Source organism: Lepidochelys kempii, chromosome 4, assembly GCF_965140285.1.
Source record: "Lepidochelys kempii isolate rLepKem1 chromosome 4, rLepKem1.hap1, whole genome shotgun sequence".
NCBI lineage: Eukaryota > Metazoa > Chordata > Testudines > Cheloniidae > Lepidochelys > Lepidochelys kempii.
Window position 1 is genome coordinate 111,533,559 of NC_136383.1, and position 26,145 is coordinate 111,559,703.

The following is a 26,145-nucleotide window of genomic DNA, read 5'->3' on the forward strand; positions in this document are numbered from 1 at the left end:
TTGTAGGTTGAAAGGATGCTTGTGGTATTTATTCACTGGATTGGATCTCAGTGAGAAAAATAACTCCATGGTTATAGCTATATGTTGTGCCCTCATAATATTTATGAGGCAAAGGGAGAAAAGCTGTTGCCAAGTTGAGGGCAGAGGTAGAGCGGCTGTCTGTTTAATTTGAACAGCCAGACACAAGAGCCATTACAAGATCTCAGTGTGGAGCTATCCAGGTGAGGGAGACTTTGAAAGAGCATTCTAACGGTCATCCACAGTAGTGTTTTCTGGTCCTGGAGGTTCGAGTGCTGCTAAAAATCGTGTAGTGCTTGCTTTACATTTATAACTGACTGGGTGTTTTCCTGAACCAAGAATTATGTGGTGCTTGTTGTGCGTTTACAAATGCTCTTTGCTTTGGTTACTGTTATGCATTCTGAAATACTAGTTGTGAACTAATAAAGATAACTTCATTCTCCAAAAACAGAACTTTATTGAGTTGGAAAAACTGTGCAAAAAAAAAAAGGCAATATAATACCATTTATTGTAAATATAATTTTATTTTATTTAAATTAACAGAGTGAATCTTTAAAATTAGGATTTAGTCTTTGGCTACAAGTACACAAACTGTTTTTTTTTTTTTTCCATGTCAGGGTAGGTGAAGCTGTGGTTTTCCTTGCTGTCCCCTGGCGTGGAGTGGTAGGGTAAGGATGCGACCTGTGATACAATGTAGTATGTTGTAGGGTATAGGGAGCAGTAAGCATGGAGATCTCAAAGATTTGCAATGGGTGGGAAGTCTGGGATTTTTGGACCTGTAGGTCAACCAGGATCTACAGTTTGTTGCTTGAGAAGACACATTATTTCCTGTTGCATTTCCTTCTGGAATGCTGAGCCTTTCACCAGTCTTCTCGGTCTTTCTCCATGCTGTTGGTCATATTGGGCCTCCAGGCCCTTTGTTTGTGGCACTAGCTTGCAGGATCCCACAGACCGTATCCTCTTTAATCCTCTTCTCTCTCCACATCAGGGTCAGGTGTTCTGCAGGCATGGAGGGGCACCCTTAAGGCTGCCACACCAGAAGCTGCTGATAAAGAAGACGTACCATTGGATTTAGAGTCAGAAAAAAAAGAGAGAGATTAGTTTCAAAACTCCCTTTCCATATTCCTATAAATACTTCAGCTAGCAAATGCTTATTGATGTTTCAGCTTTGGACCACCTCAGTACATTACCACTCTCCAGTCCCAGCCATGGTGGGTATGGCCCACCATCGGAGAATTTTCTGTTGCATGAAACTATAAAATTTCAGTCCCTATTCCATGCATATGAGCGTAGGGTAATGGTACTGAATATTAGCACTGTTTTCTGTAGGTAGTGGTGATTTTAGCTGATATCTCACTCCTGAGGGTCACAGTGGCACAGAGAACACAGCTGCTACTGGTGTCCTGAAACCGCTTGGGCCCATATGCCACTAGCCCATTTACTGCAATGGTGATAGCCTAACTTATCACAGAGCAGCATGGGAAAGTGTCCTACCATGATAGAGGAAATAAAGCAACTGTCCCTGGAAAATTTCAGGAGAGGATTGCAGAGTACCTCCATAAAACTTTCCCCAAGATCTCTCAGGAGGCTAAAAAGGACATACCTGGACACTTAATCGGAATCCTGCACAGGCTTCCTTCTCATCTCCAGCCCGCACTCCCTACAATCCAACAGGGGAATGAAAAACAGATGCCCACTCTACCTCTGCTTGTTGAATCTCTGCCTCTTCTTTTATGAATAAAACAATGAAAAGTCTGTACCTTTCTCTTGATAACTGGCAACATCTTTAAATTTAAACTTTGTAAGGAAAATGCATGCTCATCCATGCTCACCTGATGGGACTGGGTATACTGTGGCAGAGTCTCAAACAGGTCCTGGCTCATGGCATGGCTGGAGTCCTCTGCTGCATCTTCCTCCTCCTCATTGTTCATGGAAGTGGTCTCAGTCTCAAGCTCTTCCGAGGTATCCATAATGGTCTTTGGGGTGCTGGTAGGGTCTCTGCCAAATATGACATACAGTTCCTTGTAGAAGCTGCAGGTCTGCGGTGTAGCACCAGATCTATCCTTGCGCTCCCTGGCAAAGTCCCTTCACTTTCATATGGCAGTGCTGCTGATCCCTGTCATACCCTTTTGCCTGCATCCCTCATACAATATGATCTTAGATGTCTATGCTTGTACGGCTGGTCCTTAGCTGTTGTTGCACAGTCTCTTGTCCCCACAGGCCCAGGAGATCCAATACTTCCTGTCTAGTCCAGGCAGGAGAACTTCTAGCGCGTGGAGCTGGCATGGTTGTTTGGGCAGTTGCACACAACAATGGCAAGCTGGTAGGTATGCTTGCCAATGTGGGCAATTAGGAAAAGTCACTTCAAAAACATGCAGGGAATTTTAAAGGGGGTGGTGGCTTCTGGTCTCTGTAACCCCTGGCAGTGGAGTATAAATTGTGACTAGAGTGGTCACTGCTGCAGGGAATGGGGTATTGTGGGACGACTGCTGGAGGACTGTTAGGATTGACACAGGTCATGCAGTGTATACGCTCGCACTGTGTCAATTTCAATTGTCTGTATGCCATTCAGGGAAGTGATTGTAGTGTGTCACTGCAATAGAGCACTTATGTTGGCCAAAGACAAATTGGAGTGTAGACATGCACAAATAGGTTGATGCAAGGCATCTTAGTTCAGCCTAACTTTGTAATGTAGACCAGTCTAAGTCTTTAGGGAAGTTTTATGCCCTGTGTTATTCAGGAAGTCTGGGTTGATGATCATCATGGTCCCATCTGGACTTGGAATCTATGAATTCACATCATCAGAAGAGGAAACACTTCCAAAAAGTGTTGAGTACTACTCCATGCCATCAAAATGGAAGTTACTGTGAATGTTTGTAACACATTTAAAAAAAAAAAACTCTTATCATTGCCATATCAGATCTATGTGCCATTGAGAGGTCTAGGTTTCTTCAAATGGTCACAAGTGTGTCTGATTTGTGATGATGATTTTTGTGCATTGAATTAGTTGGTCATGTATTTATGAACATTTTAATATGGGTATCAGCCAAGATTTTAATAAAGTATGAAGAACACACTGTCAGTGTCTCTGAGAAGGAAAATATTAAATATTTGAAAGCTTTCAATAACACTAAACTTATTTTAGAAATTTCTTAAAGACTAAGGCCAGGTCTACACTACAAGTGTTTGCAAGCATAGCTGTGCCTGTCAAGGGTGTGATGAGGTGTGATCTCTCACTGACCTAGCTGTGCTGGTAAAAGTACGTAGTGTAGATGCAGTTATACCAACAAAACTGCACTTTTGCAAGTATAGCTTATTTTACTCGGGGGGCTGGAATAAGCCATACAGCTAAAAACAGAGTTGCCTGAATAAACTGTATCCACACTAGGAGTGCTTTGCTGGAGTATACTGACAGAGAGCTCCCCGTGTAGACCTACCCTGAGTTAAAGGTTGTAGGAGGCTTTACAGGTCAAGAAATATTTGCGGGGGGCTTGAAAAAAGGACGCATAATTGGGCTTGTCATTTTTAGAGTTAAGTTAATGTATGATATGTCCTCTGTACAGGTTTTACTTGGTTTTTATCTGTTTTCCTCTGTGCAGACCTTTCATTGCTGAGGTTCATCAGTGCTGAACTAACAAGAGGTTACTTCCTTGAACATAATGAAGCAAAATACACAGAACGGCGAGAGAGAGTATACACATGTATGCGAATACCAAGAGAATTGGAAAAGGTGAAGTATTCTTAAGATGTTTATTTTGGTTTACCTATTCAAACCATAGCTGTCATGTTAAGGTATTTAGAATCATTTAATTCTTCAAAACATATTTTTAAATTAAGAGCTTTGTTTACAAACACCAATTGTGATGGTAGTTAATTTATTATTTTGAGATCAAACTTGCTGCTGCTCCTCCTCACTCTGATTCCAACTTGCAGTGTGTGGGTGGTGGTCACATGCCGATATCATTAGCAGAAGATAGAAGGCAGTTGAACTAATCTAATTGCAAGTCCTGAGCATCAACAAATAAAACAAAATTCACCTGCTACTTGCAGTCAGAAAGTAAAAGCAGGGATTGGAGAAAATGCATTTGATCTCAAAATTCACTTCTGCTTTTACAGTAAAACACCAGTGTTTTTTTTTTTTTTTTAAAGCCCTTCCTAATCTAAAAGCATATTGGGGTGAAAATGATACCAGCTCTTTAAAAGTGTGTCACTATGGCTGTTACTCCATTAATAACAATGCAGTTGAATTTTCATGAGGTGTCGTCCCCCCGTCCCTCCCCATTCCTTTCCCAGAATCTAAATAGAAAAGAATATGATCTTCACAATTGATAGTCTGGGGCCTAGGAAAAAAAATTTTGGGCCAAATTTAAAATAAATTAGGGGAAAGGATTCCTGATCTGACATAATGGTGTGTTCAGAAAGTCTTCAAATTGTTTTGTCACTCTGTAACCACCCCCCTCATCCCCCCCCTCCCCCCAAGGGTAAGGTAAAAAATTTAATTCACTGAAGTCATCTAGTTAGCATCTGCTGCATAGGATCAAATTTTAGTTTATAAGACCCACATTTTAAAAAAATAGTTTTTTAAATAGCAAGATCAGAACCTGCTGAGGTAACAATGGCTTGCATGCAGCCCCAGACACCAAGTTGGGAAGCAGGTGACAACTAAGGGAAGAGGTTGTTTACTCTCCAAATCTCCTGCCCAGAGTGTAGGAAAAAGGAGGGTATGTCTCCCTGCTTTGCTGGGTTCCTGCTTTCTCCACTTCCTTATGACTGTTCGCTCCTGAGCACCTTTCACAGGTAGAAAGGAGAAGCAGAAGAGATTGAGGGACATTCTTTTTCTTCTTGTGCGTCTCCCAAGATCTGCTAGAGTGGAATAATGACATCACAAGAATGAAAATTGAGCAGTTGAAGGGAAATACTTTTTTTGTCCAACTGTTCAAAATTCTGTTTTCATATTTCTCTTGACCCCTATTTACTACCAGTGGCTGACAAATATTTAAGTAGATGAACTTTTGTTAAAGATTCAGCAGTCAAATCTCTTCATCTAACTTGTTGGAGTTTACAATAAATATTCCTGAGATCACCTGGATATCCTCTAGAAAAAACAGGGCATAGCAGACTTGACATAATTTTTAAAAATCTTTTATATATCATAAAAAAAGGGCAGAATTCCAGTTTTTCGAAAGTTCTTTGCAGATCACCTAGAAGATGAAACTAAAATTCAGATTACATATCAGTAACTTAAGTTACATATCAGTAACTTAAAAGTCCTTAGAATATTGGTTAGCAACAACCTTAAAAAGCCAAGAAATACAGTGCTAAGGTTAAACTTAAAAGAAACCCAAACATGCAAAAGTATGACCATAAGTGTGTAAACTGCCTAACTGTTTAACCATACTAGTCTCCCTTATTCCCTTACTGTTTCCTTTTTTAGCTACTTAATAAAGTGATGTTTTTGAACTAATGGCTTCAGCACCTTTTAATGCTGATCTCCCCATTTCCCACTGTATTTCTGTGATCATTTGCCTTAAGCAAAGCTATATCATATATGGAGAGGAAAGCTATCTATTTCTCTCCAAGTCTACGTTAAACTGTGATGTCTCTTAGCAGCTGGCTTTTCTCTCCTGGGATTCCTGTGATGCTGGAACAGTGTGTAGTTCCATTTCACTTTTGACTTAGGTCATAAGCTTGAATTGTACATGAACATAATTACATTTAGAGACATTGCCAGATATTATTCATACAGTCAACAGTGAAGACATAAACAACTCACATCAGGAAAGTGACTGGGGGAGAGAATACTGTTCCCTTCCAACAGCCAGAGGGGGGTGAGGAGGGATTAAAGTTTGATCAGGAAAAAAGAGAAAGCACTGCATATATCTACACTGTCTGTGACAACAGACTTGCTTTTGACAGGGCTTGTGCTAGCCCTCTAAAAATAGCTTTGTAGGTGGCGTTTTGAAGTTGTAGCTTTAGCTTTGAAGCCTAGGGAGAGGTTTGCTTGCTGGTGGTCAGCTCCCCAACTCCACGGACAACACAAGCACTCAATGCTAGGCCTGCACAGGCCCTGCTGCCAATCTACTTGTTAGCAGTAGGCCAGTAGGAGGAACATTTGTGGGGGTGTGGCAGGGCCTGGGTCAGCCTCCATAGAGTCTGTGGAGGGAGCACCACCCAGCCCCGCTTTTCCCCCCGCTCTGCTCCGGTCCAGCCATGGCTCTGCTCCTGCCTGCAGCTGTGGCTCCAGCTTCGGCCCCTGGCGCCCGGCCTGCCGCAGTTCCATACCCAGCTACAGCCTGAGCCTCAGCCCTCAAAAGTGGCCTACTCCTGGCCCTGGCCCCAGCCTCGGCTCTGTTCCAGGCCCCACTCCCAGCCTCAGACCAGGTCCCAGCCTCAACCTCCTTATTTCTATCCGCGTATTCTCCTCCCCGCACCCCCAGAGCTGTGGCCCAGCTCCCACCCGTGGCTCTCTGGGTGGGGGCATAAACAGAGGTAAGGGGGGGCATGATGTGAAAAGTTTGGGGATCACTGCAGTAGGCACACTTCAATCCCCGAGCCTTCTCTGAGAATCTCTCTGGAGTGTGCAGCCCCTGTTCCAGTGGACACTTGTATTCACAGATTCACTGCTTGCAAAGAACAATACACCCCAGCTTACCAGTTACACCTCAGATCACTTTTCCATTTAACACACTTTTCTTAGATACATTTGTAATAAAAACAAGTAAAAGCTTATTTAGCAAAATATAGAGATTCAAGTGGTAGCCAGTAGAAGTATTGGAAACAAATGGCTATGTATAAAATAAAATTATAACATGCATTCTGGAACCTAGATTTACTTAATTAGGTATTTTCATTTCTTACAGACCAATGATCACCCAAAGTCCATCCAACATTTTACAGCCAGGCTTGGCTGTGATCTTCCATTCATGAGACAAGTCATGATGTCAGTTTGCCTCCTTAGTGAAAGACCGTGGGTGTCTGTTTGTACCCCAAGATATAATCAAACAATCCATTGTCATTGATAAGTAGGACACCCCCCTGCTGGTTGTTTTTTCACATCTACTCCTTTTGTGTAGCTTTTGCAATCTCTTAGGCTGTGTCTACGCTATCACTGGCGATGTCCTGTAGGGGACGTGTAGCTACATGCTGAAGTGAAGAGCAAGTTGCGTCCACATTGCCAGGTGTGGCTGTGGCTACTCACGTCAGTGAAGGGCTCTGATTTAGGGAGGCAGTGGGGAAAGCCTTCAGCAACCCCTCACTACTGGAGCACTGCAATGAGGAAAGGCTCTGGTTGAGACAGAGGGGAAAGAGCTTCCTGAGCGTTTCCCCAGTAGCTGAGTCTTTGGCTAGGGGGAAAAGCTCCAGTAATGGGGAGCTGACGGAGGCTTTTTCTGCTGCTGAAGTCCTTCCCTGAGGTGGGGGAATAGCTCCAGCAGTGGAGAGCTGCTGGAGTGGCAGGAAAGGCTCCAGCAGCCCGTAGGCAGCAGAACATTCATAGAATCACAGAATATCAGGGTTGGAAGGGACCTCAGGAGGTCATCTAGTCCAACCCCCTGCTCAAAGCAGGACCAATCCCCAATTAAATCATCCCAGCCAGGGCTTTGTCAAGCCTGACCTTAAAAATATCTAAGGAAGGAGATTCCACCACCTCCCTAGGTAACGCATTCCAGTGTTTCACCACCCTCCTAGTGAAAAAGTTTTTCCTAATACCCAACCTAAACCTCCCCCACTGCAACTTGAGACCATTACTCCTTGTTCTGTCATCAGCTACCACTGAGAACAGTCTAGATCCATCCTCTCAGGTAGTTGAAAGCAGTTATCAAATCCCCCCTCATTCTTCTCTTCCGCAGACTAAACAATCCCAGTTCCCTCAGCCTCTCCTCATAAGTCATGTGTTCCAGTCCCCTAATCATTTTTGTTGCCCTCCGCTGGACGTTTTCCAATTTTTCCACATCCTTCTTGTAGTGTGGGGCCCAAAACTGGACACAGTACTCCAGATGAGGCCTCACCAATGTCGAATAGAGGGGAACGATCACGTCCCTCGATCTGTTGGCAATGCCCCTACCGATGCATCCCAAAATGCCATTGGCCTTCTTGGCAACAAGGGCACACTGTTGACTCATATCCAGCTTCTCGTCCACTGTAACCCCTAAGTCTTTTTCTGCAGAACTGCTGCCTAGCCATTCGGTCCCTAGTCTGTAGCAGTGCATGGGGTTCTTCTGTCCTAAGTGCAGGACTCTGCACTTGTCCTTGTTGAACCTCATCAGATTTCTTTTGGCCCAATCCTCTAATTTGTCTAGGTTCCTCTGTATCCTATCCTTACCCTCCAGCGTATCTACTTCTCCTCCCAGTTCAGTGTCATCTGCAAACTTGCTGAGGGTGCAATCCACACCATCCTCCAGATCATTTATGAAGATATTGAACAAAACCAGCCTGAGAACCGACCTTGGGGCACTCCACTTGATACCGGCTGCCAACTATACATGGAGCCATGGATCACTACCCGTTGAGCCCGACAATCTAGCCAACTTCCTATCCACCTTATAGTCCATTCATCCAGCCCATACTTCTTTAACTTGCTGGCAAGAATACTGTGGGAGACCGTGTCAAAAGCTTTGCTAAAGTCAAAGAACAACACGTCCACCGCTTTCCCTCCATGCACAGAGCCAATTATCTCCTCATAGAAGGCAATTAGAGTAGTCAGGCATGAATTGCCCTTGGTGAATCCATGCTGACTATTCCTGATCACTTTCCTCTAAGTGCTTCAGAATTGATTCCTTGAGGACCTGCTCCATGATTTTTCCAGGGACTGAGGTGAGGCTGACTGGCCTGTAGTTCCCAGGATCCTCCTCCTTCCCTTTTTTAAAGATGGGCACTACATTAGCCTTTTTCCAGTCGTCCGGGACTTCCCCCGATCGCCATGAGTTTTCAAAGATAATGGCCAATGGCTCTGCAGTCACATCCGCCAACTGCATTGCTAAAACTAGCAGGATAGACAGGAAGGCACGTCTTGGGCAAGTAAAGAGCTGTGTAGGGTATGTACTCAGGTATATACCCACACCCTTCTGTCTCTTGACTTTTCTCGCGTAAGCCGTGTCTTGTCCTATACGCTGCTATTTATACTCGTGCTGGGGTGGGGGTAACCCTTATACATGCTCTACACCCAGCTGAAACCAGCAGTTGGTTTGGCACTATTTTTTTCTTGACGTGACAAATCCATGCTGGCTATTCTGTATAACCCTATTATCCTCTAGGTGCTTACAAATTTATTGTTTAATAATTTGTTCCAGTATCTTTCCAGATATCAATGTTAGGCTGATTGGCCCATAATTCCCTTGTTCTTCTTTGTTCCTCTTTTTAAAGATAGGTACTATGTTTGCCCATCTCTTGTCCTCTGGAACTTCACCCATCCTCCAGGAATTCTTGAAGATAATTGCTAACAGTTCTGAGATCGCTTCAGCTAGTTCCTTAAGTACCCTGGGATGAATTTCATCAGGCCTTGCCAACGTGAATACATCTAACTTATCTAAATATTCTTTAACCCGTTCTTTCCCTATTTTGGCATTTGTTCCTTCTTCCCTGTTGTTTATATTAACTATGTTGAGTATCTGGTCGCCATAACCTTTTTAGCGGAGACTGAAGGAAAACAGGCACTAAACATCTCACCCTTCTTGATGTAATCAGTTGTTAGATCATCTTCCCTGCCAAGTAAAGGACCTATACTTTACTTTGTCTTTCTCTTGCTTTTAGTGTATTAAACATTTTGTTATTGCCTTTAATGTCCCTTGGTGGGTGTAACTCATTTTGTGCCGTAGCTTTTCTGATTTTGTCCCTAAGTGCTTGTGCTAATTTTTCATACTCCTGAGCAATTTGTCCATTTTCCCACTATTTATAGGAGTCCTTTTTGATTTTCAGGTCATTAAAGAGCTACTTACGGAGCCATGTTGGCCTCTTATTATTCTTATCTTTCCTTCGCATCAGAATAGTTTGCAGTTGTGCCTTTAATATTCTTCTTGAGAAACTGCCTGCTCTTCTGGACTCCTTTATGACTCATCATTCCCTAGAACTTTCCCTGTTTAACAGTGACTACAGTTCTAACTTGTCCGTCAGTAAGAGAGAGGGAATGAGAGGGAGGCAGGACAAGAAGTTAGAAGGTATTGGGATAAGCCTTACTCTCATTAATGGGTTATGCCTTGAGTGGACCGTGCAGTCATGTGCCTCCAAAGTCCTGGTTCCATGAGCAAAGGAGTGGTGAGAAATCCCCCTTCTCCTTGTGCCTTACCAGCTGTTTCTGCTCTTTCACAATGGTGCTGAAGTAGTCAGCAATGAATCTGCAAAGGATCACACAATCATGACTGGGTTTTTTCAGCTCCTACTGGCATCTTTTCATGAACACCTTGTTCATTAACATAGGAATGAACATGTGCTAGTCCAGGGAGCATTTTAAGATGACCCAAATTGTTGGGAACTGGAGAAGGGGGCGGGGGTGAAGACTGGGTGGATTGGCTAAAATTAGTGTTACCTCAGCTGTGACCAGACTTTGTCCTTTGTTCCTCAGGCTGTGGGGCTTGCGAGGCTATAGAAGTAACACATGTCTACACTTAAAACACTACAGTGATGTAGATAATCCACCTACCCTAGAGGTAGCTGGGTCAACAGAAGAATGTGGAGCAATGTAGTTATGTTGACCTAATTTTCTAGTGTAGACCATGACGAAGTCTGCAGAGAAGAGGAAGTATCTTTGAGCATCCGAAGAAACTGGTTCTGAAGGGAGCAGTCTCCAGAGCTTAGTTGGAAAGGGAGTAGCTGCAATGCAGTTGTCTGTGGGATGGAAGAAAATACTTGCCAACATTTGAAAGCTTAAAAATAGATACATTTGGGGAGAAATATGGATTCACCTCTCAATTTTATTGAAATACCACTGACCAAGGAAACTAGCAAGCAATTTGCAAAAAAAATGAATTGTCCCTTCTAAATGGAGCTACTTACTATATATGAAAATGGGGAGAAGTGAAGGACTATCCCAAAAGATGCCTGTGTGCCCCCCCCCCCAAAAAAAAAGCATTAGAAAGAATTCAGACAGAAAATAGGGAGAGAGACTGATGGAAAGAAGACAATACCAACACAGGAAGTAGATGACACAAAAATTGAGAGACAGAAATGACCAACTTAAATTTAGGGGAAGGCAGAGAGTGGATTTTTATGAATTACCTGAACGTGTTCCCCCCCCCCCCCCCCGCTTATTCTTAAAGGGGTGAGGAGAAAGGGACAATTCTCTTCCCCCTCTTTATCATTGAGAGGGAAACTAAATATCGGAATGTTCTCGGACCAATAATATGTCTTCAAAATTTGCTGTAAACCATTCATGCTTGCCATTTCCCCCTATATTTTCTTTTAAAATTTTATTTTAGCAAATAGTTAACTTTCGAAAGTCTTGAAAAAAATCATAATGTACACTAACAACTAAAACTAATTTTAAAAATACATACCTTTATGGACGGGGGTGGGTGTGTGGAAATTTAGCAAAATGGATTTGATTTAAATCACTAGTCGGGAAGACTCGATTTAATCATGGATTTCTACATAAAAGTTTATTTTTGTTGGTTGTTATAACCGTAATACATATTCTTCACAACTCAGAGATAGATGTAGGTTTCGTTTTTAGAAGGTGCACGCTATACATTTTTAAAGTGATTTTTTTTAAAAAAAAATTTCAGATTAGTTTTACAGCTATATCAGAAAATGAATGATTGGTTATTTCATTTACCAAAGGGAATTGAAGCAGATATTTATGAAGTCATTGGGAGATGAATTATCTCCAATTCAACAGGTTAATCATTAATATTTGGAGGATTTTCTTGCCATGTATTAGAAGGAGAACGTCACCAGACAGACGTTTAAATTATTTTATTTAACTAAAACAACAATATTATGTATTCTGGATTTTTTTCTTCAACAGCAAACATATAATATTTTCACAAAAAAAGCACATGAAATTAGTTAAACATTCAAGTTTTTTAAAATCCGGGTTGTTTTTGTTAAAATAGTTAAATGAAATATTTAAAAAAAAAACCAAACTAAAATTAAATAGACTAGGTCAGCCAGGTCAACATGAGAAACTTAAAATATTGGCTTCTGCAGCTAACTCAGTCGTCTTCAACTTCATTTTCCTGTTTGTTCATAATCTGGAAAAGAAAAACGAGCTTTCCTGCTTTTTCAGGTCCCAAACGATTTCTCAATTTGGAATGAATTAGTCCAAAGGAAGAAAATATTCTTTCTACACCGGCAGAAGAAGCTATTACTGTTAAAAGTGAGATTATCACTTCAACAGTCTCTGAATCCAAGTGCTTAAGTGACTTCCACCAGTTCACTAGTGTGACTTTCTTTAAAACATCATCAGCAAACATATATTTCTTGAATGGTTCACCCTTAGCTCTGAAGTTTATTATGTTTGGCGTTATGGAGGGATGATTGCTGGATGTCCATGTCTTAGCCAACTCCTCCTCTTCAGCAGTTAAGGTTTGATCCTGGTACCAAGTATTGAGAAAGTGCTTGTCCCATTCGTTTTTTTTAATGCTTGTAATTTAACTGTCATTGCAAATTTCTCTTTTAAAGATCTCACTCAGTTCCTTCCAAATTTCAACAGCATCAGCAGTAAAACAGCTATTTCCCTGCATTTTGTTCAAGGCTACAGAAATAGGCTTCAGGGTACTCTGCATGTGTTCAACATTTCTCTTAGCTGAATGTTGAGAACTTTGGCTGTGACAGTGCCATCTATTTTTTCACGATTTTGTTCACAAACTGTCATGAGATCAGGCCAGTTCTTGACATAGTGCTCAAAACAGTCCACTACGGAGTTCCATCACGTGTCTTGTGGGTGAGTTAGCTTGGTTCCTCCCACTTTTTTCAGAGCAACTGCTGCAAAGGGGTTGTTACAGAAATATTTTGCAATTTCAACATTAGCCTTTATTTCTGGAACACTGAAGTCTTTGGCTAGGAGGTGCATCAAATGAGCACTGCAACTGGATGTTGTTAGGTTGGGGCTCTCTTCTAAATAATTTCTTCTCATCTTGGATATGTTTGCAGCATTGTCTGTGACCAAGCTGTGTGCTAGACATTTGAATTCTTTTTCACAGTTTGTTATAGCTTTTACTGCTACTTTTCGTAAGTATTCTGCTGTGTGTGCATTTCCTGATTGTTTCTGTAAGGAAGACATTCCCTTCTTCTGTTGTCACACAAGCATATACAACAGGATCATTGTGGACATTGCTCCACCCATCAAGAATCAGGTTAACAATTTTACCCTCTAGACTTTTTGCACACTGCTCAATTTCTTTCATACACTTTATCCAGCAGTTTGCCTGAAACATCTGCTCTGTTGGGTGGACTGTATCCTGGTGTTAATGACTGAACCATGTTAATGAAGTGTGGGTTCTCAATCATACGGAATGGAGTGTTTGTTGCATAAACAAACTGGGCAGTTTTTCCATCAACTACCTCTTTTTCTAATCTGCTTCTTATCACAAACTTATCTATGGTTGTTTCTGGATGATGGAGATTTTTTTTCTTTTTGCTACAGGTGATATACTGTGGCTATGTGACATACATGATGTGATTGAAACGCTATCATTGGCAGATAACTCCGAAACTATAGAAAATGATGGTGATCTTGAAGGTCGATAGTCTCTCCCTCCCCCGCCCCCCTTCCCCACACACCTCCTTTTTGGGTCAGGACCCCTACAATTACAATACCATGAAATTTCAGGTTGTAATAGCTGAAATCGTGAAATTTACAATTTTTAAAATCCTATTACTGTGAAATTGACCAAAATGAACCCTGAATTTGGTAGGGCCCTAATTATACCATAAAAACAATTGAAAGGTTTTGATAAGAACTTGATAAGAAAGCTACTGCCGCCTTTGCACTTTAAGAAACTTTAAGAAATATAGCACAAAATAAACAATTTACAGCAATGACTGACGCACGTAACCCTGGATATATTTCTTCAGACAGACTTAAAATTGCAAGTCCACTGCTACATGTTCCACACAAGATAATGAAGGAAAATTTTAAAGAATAATCACTTATATTATTAGATTGGGGAACACACGAAATAGAAATCATGGCTACAAGCACCCATGCAGGGAAAAATGTGTTCCGAGATAATTCTGTTGATTCTATGCCTGAGAACAAAACTGCAGAACGTTATGTTGAGGTTACTGAAGATGCCCTTAAAGAATACAGAGATCAGCATGATCTAAAAAGTCTGCTGTTTGCTCAGGCAAGGGAAATAAAATGGAAAGGGATGAGAACTACTCAGGGCAATCATCAACTTATTGGTATTCAGCACCTTATTTAAATTTTATTGTGAGAAAGAAGTAATCCATTTGAGAGCAAAAGCACACTGGAAATTGAGAAATTCTTCTGTAATCATCATTGTGGCTGGTTGAAAAAAGAGTTGCTGTCCTAATTTCCTTGGGACATTTGGACCTCCTTAGGCACATTGTCTCTACTTTGCATCCAACAGTTGGAATTTACACTAGCAGGGACAGTACTCTTTTTAAACCATAAAATGTCTTTTATACAACATGCTACAGAGGTTCACTGAACATACAAAAACAATTGACAGGTTTAAGAGATCACACGGGCTAACTACTCTTTCAACCAAGATGGAAATCTGGCTTGATCTGATTAGCAGCAAAGAACTGGAACCACATATGGCTAAAATTGAAAAATTACTCAGAAGTTATGGCACAGTTCCATACTGTAGTAAATAAAAGTGGTTCTGAATACAAAGGACATATATTGTGCCTAGAATAGGACAAGGAGGGTGCTGGATTATATTCCTGAGTTACTTCTTCCAGCAAATTAATTTGAATATTCAGATTTCTACTCCAAATCTACCTTTGTGAAGGAGATTGTCAGCATTAAACTGCTGGAAAATTGTGTAAGTCAAATCAAGACAATTGAATTCAGAATGTTGTCAGGGTTTGTTTTGTTTTTTCCTCCACTCCCCACTCCAAGACCTTATGCTTTTGTCCAGTCAGTTCAGCATCTAGTGAGCATGTTCTTAGCACACTCGTGGTTTGATTTGAAAAAATTGTAGTAAGCTGGCTTTTGAAAATAAATTTATAAAGCTGGTAAGTATATTGAGATCTAAGAGCAGATACAAAAGCTGTGGGCCTAACTAGCTGGGAGATTGGAGACTCAGTTATGTTATCTTGTGTAACGTATAGAATTGTAAACTTTTCATTTTGGATTATGTATCTATTTGAAGCATAAATGGGCTTACAAAATGAGTTGCAGAGTATAAATTTGTTTCATTTAATAAAACCTTGATATGTTTGTTTTTAATTTTCCAGTGGGTATTTTCCGTGGGGGTGGGGGAGAAATCACAATGGCCCTGTTCTCCCAATCCCTCTCTGGAAGTTTGTGTTATGTCGTACCTGTGTAACAGAATTTGATTGTATACAGATTCTATCCGGGATAATTTTTTGAAGCTTAATGCTTGTGATACTCTTGCTCTTTCTGAAAATAATTTGTGTTAGAGGTATTTAGTTTCAATGAATAAAAAAATCAACTACGGGGTTTTGTTACTTAGCAACATTCAAGTGTAATTTTAATTTTCATGTTGGTGTGTATTTAATTTAGTAAAGGGTTAAAGCTTACCTGGGAAGGTGCAGTTCTTTCTAAGCAGAGCTTAAAAAAATAGCCTGATGCTTACTAGCCAATGTGAAAATGCATGTGCTGCTACACATCCTGAAATGTAAAGGAAAAAAAGTATTGCTTGTTGTACATTATACAGTGTATCTTTTTCCTAAATTGCCTTCAGTGACTATTTCCTCCTTTCTCTCTTGCAGTACTGTACTTTATCCCAATCTCTCCCACACACATTTTCCCAGCCTCTACACACATGCAAGCACCCACATCTGCTCTCACATAGGGCTTTGGAGCAATTACCAGTGATATAGTATCCAGAGGATATATATAATTTACTAGACTCATTCCAAGAATAATACAAACACTTTCGGGGATTGGGTAGTGTGCCACTGCCCAGGAACAGTCCCTGGCTGAGAAGCCACCCCTAACCTCATCTGTTGAGACACAGAAAGATGTTTGGGATTCCAACCAGTATGCTGTTGTTTGACCTTTCTCTGGGACTGCATATTTCATATGGTCTCTGGTTAATAGATGTCTGAAGATACTACTTAGCCCCCACTGGCTCCTGAAAGGCATAGGAGTTGTCTGTCTCTCTCCTTACCACCCCAGAACCTCTTGACTGCTGAATGATAAGGGTGTATCTGCAATTCTCCGCCTTCGTTAGCCACAGTTTTTGGCTCCTCTTTCCATTGCTTGTCTCTGCTATTGCTTGTAGTTTCTCCATTCAGCAGCCAGGTGATTCTTCTCAATCTCTGTTCACATGGCTCTGGAATAATAGAGTAAATTGATCATACTTGTTACTTTCAGTGGTCATTGTTGTTTCTACATTGGATATGGGATTATATTGATATTTTCCATACAAAAACTAAAGTTTACCTGAGTTAGTCACAGAATTTCCAGGCTGCCTTACTTACAGAATCTACATTTGCTTAGTTACCACAGAGTACCTGTGAACTTGGCTGTAAGAAGAAGAAAAAAAAAACTGTTTCCAGCCTTAAGTATCTTGTGTGCTAACTTCCCCCAGTTTAAAGTTTTTGTTACCTTTAATTTAAAAGATTAACTTCCTAAATAAGTTCTCTCCCATAAGATTGGACAAGAAAAGTGGGTGATACCCCTCAAAGAAAATTAACATTAGCCCTGGCCTGATATGGTAGAACAATATTTTAAACACTGATCTTTTGTCTAGTTTTATCTAGTCATGATGGGAAATAGATATTTGTGAAAGACAAACACATTAAAAAGAACATCTGTAAAGTAGCCATCCTTTGTATTTTAAAACCTACAAATCATACACATTGTAAGGAGAGTGATCGCTTCAGATAAGCTATTACCAGGAGGAGAGTGGGGTGGGGGGAGGTATATTTTCATGCTTTGTGTGTATAAAAAGATCTTCTACACTTTCCACAGTATTCATCCGATGAAGTGAGGTGTAGCTCACGAAAGCTTATGCTCAAATAAATTGGTTAGTCTCTAAGGTGCCACAAGTATTCCTTTTCTTTTTGCGAATACAGACTAACACGGCTGTTACTCTGAAACTTCAACTGTGTAACCTAAGTAGAAGTCAGAGCTAGTGATCTGCAGTTTCATCCAAGGGCAGTTCACCTGTTGAATAAAAATTGAGACCGGTGAGCTGCGGAAGCCTGCAAAGCTTCTGCTATTTGGACCTCATGGAGCAGAATATTTGCTGAACAGATTTCCAAGTTTACCACATGTTGCGTCCTACAGTTCACTGGCTAATAAATGGAAGTATTGTGCATAACTGGGAGTTTACTATTTTATATTTTTGTTGACTGACTGAGGTCTTATATGTGACATTATTACAATATAGACAGTTGTGTAAAAGGAATGACATGTTTGTCTTTGTTTTTATAATCTAGTTGATGTTTTTTGGAATCTTTTTGTGCCTGGATGCTTTTCTCTATGTGTTCACCCTGCTTCCTTTGCGAGTTTTTCTGGCATTGTTCCAGTTCATCACTCTGCCTTGCTATGGCTTACGGTAAGTTTTTGTTTTGTTTAAAAAAAATATTACCATCTTTAAATATTTTAACTACATGGTTAACTTTTTGTAATTAGCTTATTTAATTTTATGGCCCTTTGGGCTCAGACTCATATTGATAATGGATTCCAGTGTTGTGAATAGAAGGTCTCACTTAAACCTACCAAAACAGGAAAAAAAGTCAAATTAGTCTTAACACTCATCACTAACTCACCCCTTTGGTTGGCCCACATGTTGCCCATAACATCATGCAGACATGTTTTTTTAAAGGGTTGAATTAAATAGCTACATATTTTTTAAGTGTTGAATTAAATAGCACTTTTAATTCAGTGGTTGTTGATGGGCACCTTGACGCATTGTGGCTTTGTGTTGAAATAAACACTTAGGAGAAAATTATTTTGCTGTGAAATCAAAGGTAACCCTTTTCTTATATAAAAAGCATGATTTTGCTTCAATAAGGAAGTAAATGCTGGGTGGAGAGGGCACCTTACTTCAACAACCAAGGGTACGCATACCCCTGGGGCTATGTAGAGATCTTCCAGGGGGTACATCAACTCATCTAGAGATTGGCATAGTTTTACAACAGGCTACATAAAAAGCACTAGCCAAGTCATTACAAACTAAAATTTCATCCAGACGCTTGTTTCTGTCTTGCTCTATATACTTTACACTGAAATATAAGTACAGTATTTATATTCCATTTGATTTATTTTTTGATTATATGGTAAAAATGAGAAAGTAAACAATTTTTCAGTAATATTGTGCTGTGATACTTTTGTATTTTTGTCTGATTTTTGTAAGCAAGTCTTTTTTAAGTTAGGTGTAACTTGGGGGTATGCAAGGCAAATTAGACTTCTGAAAGTCGTACAGTAGTCTAGAAAGGTTGAGAGCCACTGCTTTACTAAAATTATTTAGGGAACCTGACTGATTTGGGGGATTGGTAATGAGTATAGAGACTTTCACTCCTAGATCAATAGTTCTGATTGTTAATGCATAAAAGTTATTACCAGCTGATAGAATCCCCCCTCCCCGCCAGGGCTGAGAGAACAAAGATTGAATGGATGCAGGCCTGTCCAGAGAAAAGTGAGGACTTGATATATCATGCTTATTAGGGCCCCTCCCTCTCCTTTTTCACTTTGTTTACACAGAAGTTATTGCCGTTTTGGGGTGCCCCCTGATCTCGGGGCCCTGGTACAGTTGTCACCCATTCTGCTCCCCCCGCCAACCCTGAATAGATGCATAGATTAAATTTAGTTTAATCCTGAAAAGAGGGTATCTCCATTTAGACGTTATGCAAACCCTTGAGTGTATTACACTTGAGAGATTGCAGTACTGGTGCCTATGCAGTAATATTTATTTGAATTAATAGAATATTGTGTGGCTGCCGTCTGCACTTTCATAAGCACTACGTTGTCCTAATAATAAAAAGTCAGCTTGCATTTGTATTATATAGACAATGTTTTGTGGGTTTGAAATGTTTTATTTTAGAATATATCTTTTTAACAGAGGGAAAGCTAGTGTGATTACATGAAAAAGACCACCATAGCTTTTAAAAAGAAAAGGAGTACTTGTGGCACCTTAGAGACTAACCAATTTATTTGAGCATGAGCTTTCGTGAGCTACAGCTCACTTCATCGGATGCATACCGTGGAAACTGCAGCAGACTTTATATATACACAAAGAATATGAAACAATACCTCCTCCCACCTCACTGTCCTGCTGGTAATAGCTTTGTAGGGAGAATGGTCACTTTGGATGAGGTATTACCAGCAGGATAGTGAGTTTGTGTGTGTGTGTGGTTTTTGGGAGGGGGGTGAGGGGGTGAGAGAACCTGGATTTGTGCAGGAAATGGCCCAACTTGATTATCATGCACATTGTGTAAAGAGTTGTCACTTTGGATGGGCTATCACCAGCAGGAGAGTGAATTTGTGTGTGAGGGGGTGGAGGGTGAGAAAACCTGGATTTGTGCTGGAAATGGCCCAACCTGATGATCACTTTAGATAAGCTATTACCAGCAGGACAGTGGGGTGGGAGGAGGTATTGTTTCATATTCTCTGTGTATATATAAAGTCTGCTGCAGTTTCCACGGCATGCATCCGATGAAGTGAGCTGTAGCTCACGAAAGCTCATGCTCAAATAAATTGGTTAGTCTCTAAGGTGCCACAAGTACTCCTTTTCTTTTTGCGAATACAGACTAACACGGCTGTTACTCTGAAACCTTTCATAGCTTTTAAAGTGTCTTCCTGTTTTGTGTTGTGAAATTTGTGTGCGCAAATTTGGTTAGTGTTTAAAACTATTAAAAATGGACACTAGATGGCAGCCTTCAGTGTATTTTATCTTGCTGTTTCATGAGATTAATCTGGGAGTTTTTCATAATGCAAAACAAAGATTTTCTTACCATGTACATCTGTAGTATAGCACAGTACTACAGTTCATCAATTTTAACTTGTTTCTTCATCACCAATTAAACAACATCCATACAGAGTCTTACAAGAGGAGACGTAATCACCAAAATATTAAAATACAGTTCAACTCTAAAACTGTCATTTAAAAATGGCATTGTGGGGATTTATTCTCTCGATTACTTCCTTTCTTTTTACACAGTTTACAAGTAAAATGTTTTCTTTTCCTTGATGCCAGCCTTGCAGAGCTAGTCTGGGATCAGGAAAAGAAGCCTCTTCTACTGTGCATAATAATCTGTAATAAATATATATAGACTAAACATTGTTTTTTAGATGTACCTTGGCAACCCCATTGTCTTCAGTCAGGTTTTACAGGTGTGGCCAAGAGCCAGTAATTTAACAATTTGGTCCACTAGTTGAACTTTTTTTTAATGTTTGAGCCAAAATCCAACTCATTCTACTATTTTGGCTATACAGGGCTAAAAGAAGTAAGTAGTAGTAAAAACCTTTCATTGGTAATATCAACAGCTATGATTTTCAGTAAACCTAAGGAGCAGATCTTTTCAGTGAGTACGTTCAGTTTTGTTCAATCACTTTTCAAAACAACTTCACTCGAAACACACCTTTGCAAATACATTTAGCGAGGTAGACTCTTCATTAGAGTAGATTATCATACATTGTCTAATTCATGGATGTTTTAAATGTGATGACTTCATATAATGTTCACACTTAATTCATGTTTACAATACACTGTAATTTTGTTTAGCATGACATGATGATGCTGTTCCTAGGCATTCTGAGTTCTCAATTTTACTTTTGTTATTTAATAACCACTGATTTGATTTGGTATAGCAAAAAATAAAATTTGGGCTTTGATTCCCAAAATTATCAGTATACACTTATGTATAGCTAAATACCATGTCAGTAGGTAAAGCATATCTATAATTACTGAAGTTATTGACAAAGCAAATCGCTGATTAACTTTCTCTTCCTCACACAGTTCAAGTAGGTGTTCTGCCCTTTGGTTGGAAAGATTTGACTAGTTCTTCCTTATAGCTGTAACCTGTAACATCATATTCCATTCTGTATAGTAAATAAAAGTGCTCCTCCCTTCACTTGGACTTTTTTCTCTAGATCTCATTAGGGAAGTTGATCAGTGTTCAGTCTCCCTTCTCCTTTTGCTCTTCATTTATTCTATTTCCTTGTAACTTTACTGTTCTTTATAAAATAGGGATTGTATTTCCCTTCCTTTTTTCTTGGAAAAACTTAAAGCTTTTCCTTTTATGTCAGGCTAATCTGTATTCGTGGTAACATGTATGGTGCTTAAGTGCAAAGAGGGAACTGTACATAAGAAACATATGTGTATATTTTAATATCCCCATGAAACAAATTAGCTGAAACGTTGAACAAGGAGATTCCCATATCTGGGATAAATTTCCTGTCGCCATTCTACTTGAGCATTGTCAGGTTTTGACATACCTACTTTACAGGTTAGAGAATATAAGCTCTTCAACAATTTGACCACTAAGTTATTCTAGGTCACTTTCTTTGGTCTAGCTTTAAATCTGTTGTGCAAATTCTGGTTCATTATATTTGTTAGAACAACATTAATTTTAACATAGATAGCTATATCTTCACAGATGCTCAAAATTACTGAAGCTAGAGCTTATCTACAGTATATTCGTAGTTGGAGCAATTCAAGAGTCTGTCACTAAGTGTAAACTGCCTGTCATTCTTGCTCAGCAAAACTGGCAGGACTTTGGTGCTGTTTCCCTTGGGACTGAGTGATAGTGTGTATTTTTGTAGTTTGGCAGGCCTAATTTCCTTAGGTCTGTATTCCAAACATAGAGTGGGTGTCTCTAAAGATTTGACAGATAGTTTAGGAAGTTAAGTAGAATTAGTAAGGCAATCTTACAAAACTCTTAACTCAGATAATTCCAGTGACTGATGTCTTCCTCCAAGGAAGATAAAATTCTCCTAAATTCAGTAAATCTTTTTTTGCTATTCTTACTGTTAACTAAATTCTGGATACTAACCAAGATATTCTTCAGCCACTCAATCATGCTGTGCTGGAACACCAATTCTAATGTAAAGGATTTCCAAAAATTTGTTGGAATAAATCTCTTAAGATACTTCTCAAGAGTGGATTCTTAAACTGTACTTCTGAGAAAAGTACGAGATGTTTCCTTGACAATTGAGCCAGATCTGATTAGTTCAGACAACAGATTTCCTAAGCATCTTAATCTTTTGCTTGTAGAATTTTATAAGGATATTGATCATTTATTTTCAGCCTAGCATAGCTAAAGGCCCATGAAGAAATGATAGGAAGATCTTTGTTCATAATAATATTGGTACAGAGAGTCATAGGATGAAGTCTTAAAATTGCACATTATCCAAGACAGTTTCTTAGATATTAGGACTAAAGAGGATCCTATAATTCTATAATTAAGCCATAGAATGAATAAAGACTAGGTTAAATTACATCTTTGTTCTTTCCTGAAAGTGAGGTTTTTCTATAATCTCAGACTTTTTTTTTTAAAGCAGCATTCTAGAAAATACTGAACTAGATTATAAATTTTCTCATATGGGAAGAAATGTCAGTATCTAAGTATTAAATCCTTGGAGTGTTTCCCTAAAATGTTCAAACTTGTTCTGTGATGTGGAATTCAACAGATCTATCTTTTAAATATACTTGGTATACAGGGTATGTTATTGCTCTGCTCATTTCTTCCTAAAAGGAATAAGTAGAACTAGGTCCAATTATAATTAATTTAGCTCCCTTCTAGGCCTAATTGTAGTGGCTATAACTATAAAATTCCCCATTATCCATTTTGGGCTTCAGTCCTTTCAGTAGGAAATAAACAAATGTTACTGCTTTACTTCAAAGAAAGAACTATAGCAGAGAGAACAGTCTAGAAAAACCAAACATACTTTTCCTCTATGGATCTTGTTTCTTTGTCATATTGTCAGACCTTTTTAAAAAAGTAAATTGGAGTTTCCATTACATACCGACTTAGTCCCCAGCTTTTTGTTTTGTTTTTGGGAAGGTGTTTTTTGTGCTAAGAACTAGTTCCAGCCCTTGTACTCGCATAGATTCTTCACTGTCTGATGAAATCACTGAGAAGGCAAATGTGTGTCTTCTTCCATCAGGATATATTCTAATTTATTCCTTCTAAACAAAAATCCAAAACCCTCCATGTGCATTCTGTGTATGCTACGTTAGAAAAGCTTATCAGTGTCAGGGCAGACGTCCATCTTTCCTTTCCATAACTACGTAGTGTAGCGACATTACAACCTTCTCTCTTTCTTTCTCTCTTGTAAATCAGACTGAAGGGAAGAGCACTTTCACTTCCTTTATAGGATGGAATGTGGTGTCACAGGGAACTTCACCATGGTGAGTAAATCCTGATTTTCCTTTTATGCTATCAGCAAAATTCACATCTACTTGTAGTCAGTAGACTGACTGATCACAATATATAAATGGACAACATAGGTAGATTATTAATTAACTTTCCTGGGTAAAAAGTCTGGCACTTATTATACGTTGCTCACGGACATATGGCTCTTTATAGGAAAGCATAAAGGCTAACCCTTGCTATTAGAAATAGACTTGTATAAGTCACATAAGACTCGCATAATAGTCTTATGTGACTTTTTTTGGCTATGGAAATATGGTTTGATATTAAAAATCAGTTGGTTTTAAAAATTGTGTAGGTAGTGTGTGTACCACTTCAGCCAACGTATAAAAATTCTTAACATCATAGCCCCTGCTCTGTTTTCATTAATTATCTAGCATAGTACATAGTCTGTTTTTACTTTGTATAGTAAATACATTGTATTCCAAATGCATCTCTGCACCATCATACTTATGTTTTTTGCTTGTACTTCATTTTTTAAGCAAATTTTTAAATTAAAACGACAGGAGATTTGTAAAAACTGTAACCCAGTTAACTGAGTGAAATTACTTTGTATCTCTGGGTGACCACAAGACCAACTTCAGTCTCTGGATTTCTGAAAATATATCTGCATTTCACCAGGTGTAAAAAACTGAGCTAATTGTTTTGTTTTTCAGAAAGAAAGTTATAGATATATTTGCAAAATAAAATAGACACTTAAAATTGTGCTAAGTTCTTCATTTGCTGACTTTTAATATTATTGCTGCTTGTTATTTTAAAAGGAAATTAAGTGAATTTTTTTTATTGTTCTCACATGAAGTCTTATTTTGCATTTATTCTGTGACAGCTCTCATCAGGGCCTAAGAGTCAGGTTGGTTTTATGTTATGTTCTTAGCATGGTCTCGTGCTGTGTTTGCATGTAGTTTTTGTGGTGTTTGAAAAGTGAAGTGCCATTTAATATTGACAAACTTAGCCCCATATTGTCCTATATTTCAAATGGAGGTGTATGAGCAATACCTTAATATTAGAAACCAGTTGAGGAGAACTGCACGCGCACATGCAGACACACACACACCTTGTCCAAAGCAAAAACTGACACTGATTTCAGTCTATATGCAGGCATGCTTATCGCAAACTCATTTTGGTTTTGTTTTCCCTGACATTTTAATTAGTAAAGATATTTTTATGAAAAATAAAAGCATTGTTTTTTAAGCAGTAGCCTGCTCGTTCCTGTTTATGCCTCATTTAAAGTCATAATCCTCTAATTCAATAATATAATTATGATGCTGCAAGTGAAGGATTAAGACTTCAGTTGAGGAAAAATATAAATATATAAATATATAGCTAAAAGTTTAACAATTCAGTTTTCATGTAAATATCAGTAATAGTTATAAAAAAGGAGAAACGAAAACCGATTTAAATCTATTAGCAATAGTTGTGTTTAAATCGAATGTTCTTTGACTTTAAAGAGAGATGTGGTCAATACAGTGAGGCTCAAAATTTAGAAGTGATTTATTTTTAAACGTACAATGCTTAATATTTAATGGAAAAGTTGTAATGAATATTTTTTTAAAATTCAAATGAAAAGATTTTTGTTTGGACTGAAAAATTCACTTAGTTTTGCAACTGAAACTTGAAGTGTTTTTAGTGCATAAACCAGACAGTACAACTAACTAGCCTGTTGCATTATGTAAGTTCAGTGAAATGCAATAAGTACTCTATATAATTAAGTAAATTAATTTTTATAACAAAATCTGGCTCAATCTAAGATAGTATTAATAATGTGTTCATTAATAACTTGATATGTTTTTAAAGGATTTCAATCATAACTATCTTACATTTTTGTATAATCTGTAGTGTGTATTACTGTGTATTTATTTGTATTACAATAGCGCTATGAACTCTGTTTTGCTAGGTGCTATACAAACACAGAACAAAAAGTCAGTCCCTGCCCCAAGGGGCTTAGCATCTAAGTATAGAACAAGAGACAGCAGTTGAATATCAACAGACAGGGAGTACAAGTAAACAACAAGACATTTATTGATTAGCATGAAAGACTGTGGTTGCTGCATACTAGCAGCCTTACCTACAGCAGCTGTGATGTGAGGACAGCAGGAATAACAATAACAAGGTTGTCTAACACTTCCCATTATAACAGCCTGTCTTCAATTGCTTATAACTTTGTCAATTTTTAACTGCTTAGGTTGAAATATTCCATGCTTAGTGTCTGCCTCAGATTGTTTTGTTTCTGAAAGTTTGAGCAAAAACAGTTCAATAACAGGGCTAGTGAAAAATAAATAGTTTTGCTAGTATTTATTAAAAAGAGTCTGAGTCTTTTGGAATGGCTCTAGTGCCTCAGAACTTTGGAACAGTAATTCAAAATTTGGCAGGGGATCAGCTGGTAGGCTGAACAGAGAATAAATTGGGTGCTACTTTTTACGCTCTTTCACATACGCAACAGCGTGATAAAATTATAAACAGTAATGGCATTAAAAGGCAACAAATTTTAAAATTGATAATCAGTTGTTGCATAGTTCAGAACTCGCTGCCAAAGAATATTGAACCAAAAGATAGACTTAGTCTTATATAAATGTAATCTTTTTTGAATCTATTACACTTAAATTAGTTAAGAATTTTAAAAAGGTAATAAATTTTCTGGAATAAAAACCAATCATT

The 26,145-nt window shown here is 38.9% G+C and overlaps 1 protein-coding gene across 8 annotated transcripts in view; it reads left to right on the forward strand.

Moving 5' to 3' along the window:
- TAPT1 (transmembrane anterior posterior transformation 1) overlaps positions 1–26,145 on the forward strand; it is a 97,345-nt gene that overhangs the window by 16,464 nt on the left and 54,736 nt on the right. The window contains exons 1-5 of one of the 8 annotated variants that reach the window (XM_073342456.2): positions 668–686; positions 2,239–2,341; positions 3,618–3,748; positions 17,554–17,672; positions 24,317–24,340. In XM_073342456.2, the coding sequence (XP_073198557.1) occupies positions 3,722–3,748; positions 17,554–17,672; positions 24,317–24,340 (170 nt within the window). In that variant the 5' untranslated portion in view covers positions 668–686; positions 2,239–2,341; positions 3,618–3,721. Of the gene's footprint in view, positions 1–635; positions 687–712; positions 1,230–2,238; positions 2,342–3,617; positions 3,749–17,553; positions 17,673–23,400; positions 23,469–24,316; positions 24,341–26,145 lie in introns of those variants that run through there. The other 7 variants (XM_073342452.2, XM_073342448.2, XM_073342453.2 and 4 more) reach the window with 7 other exon arrangements.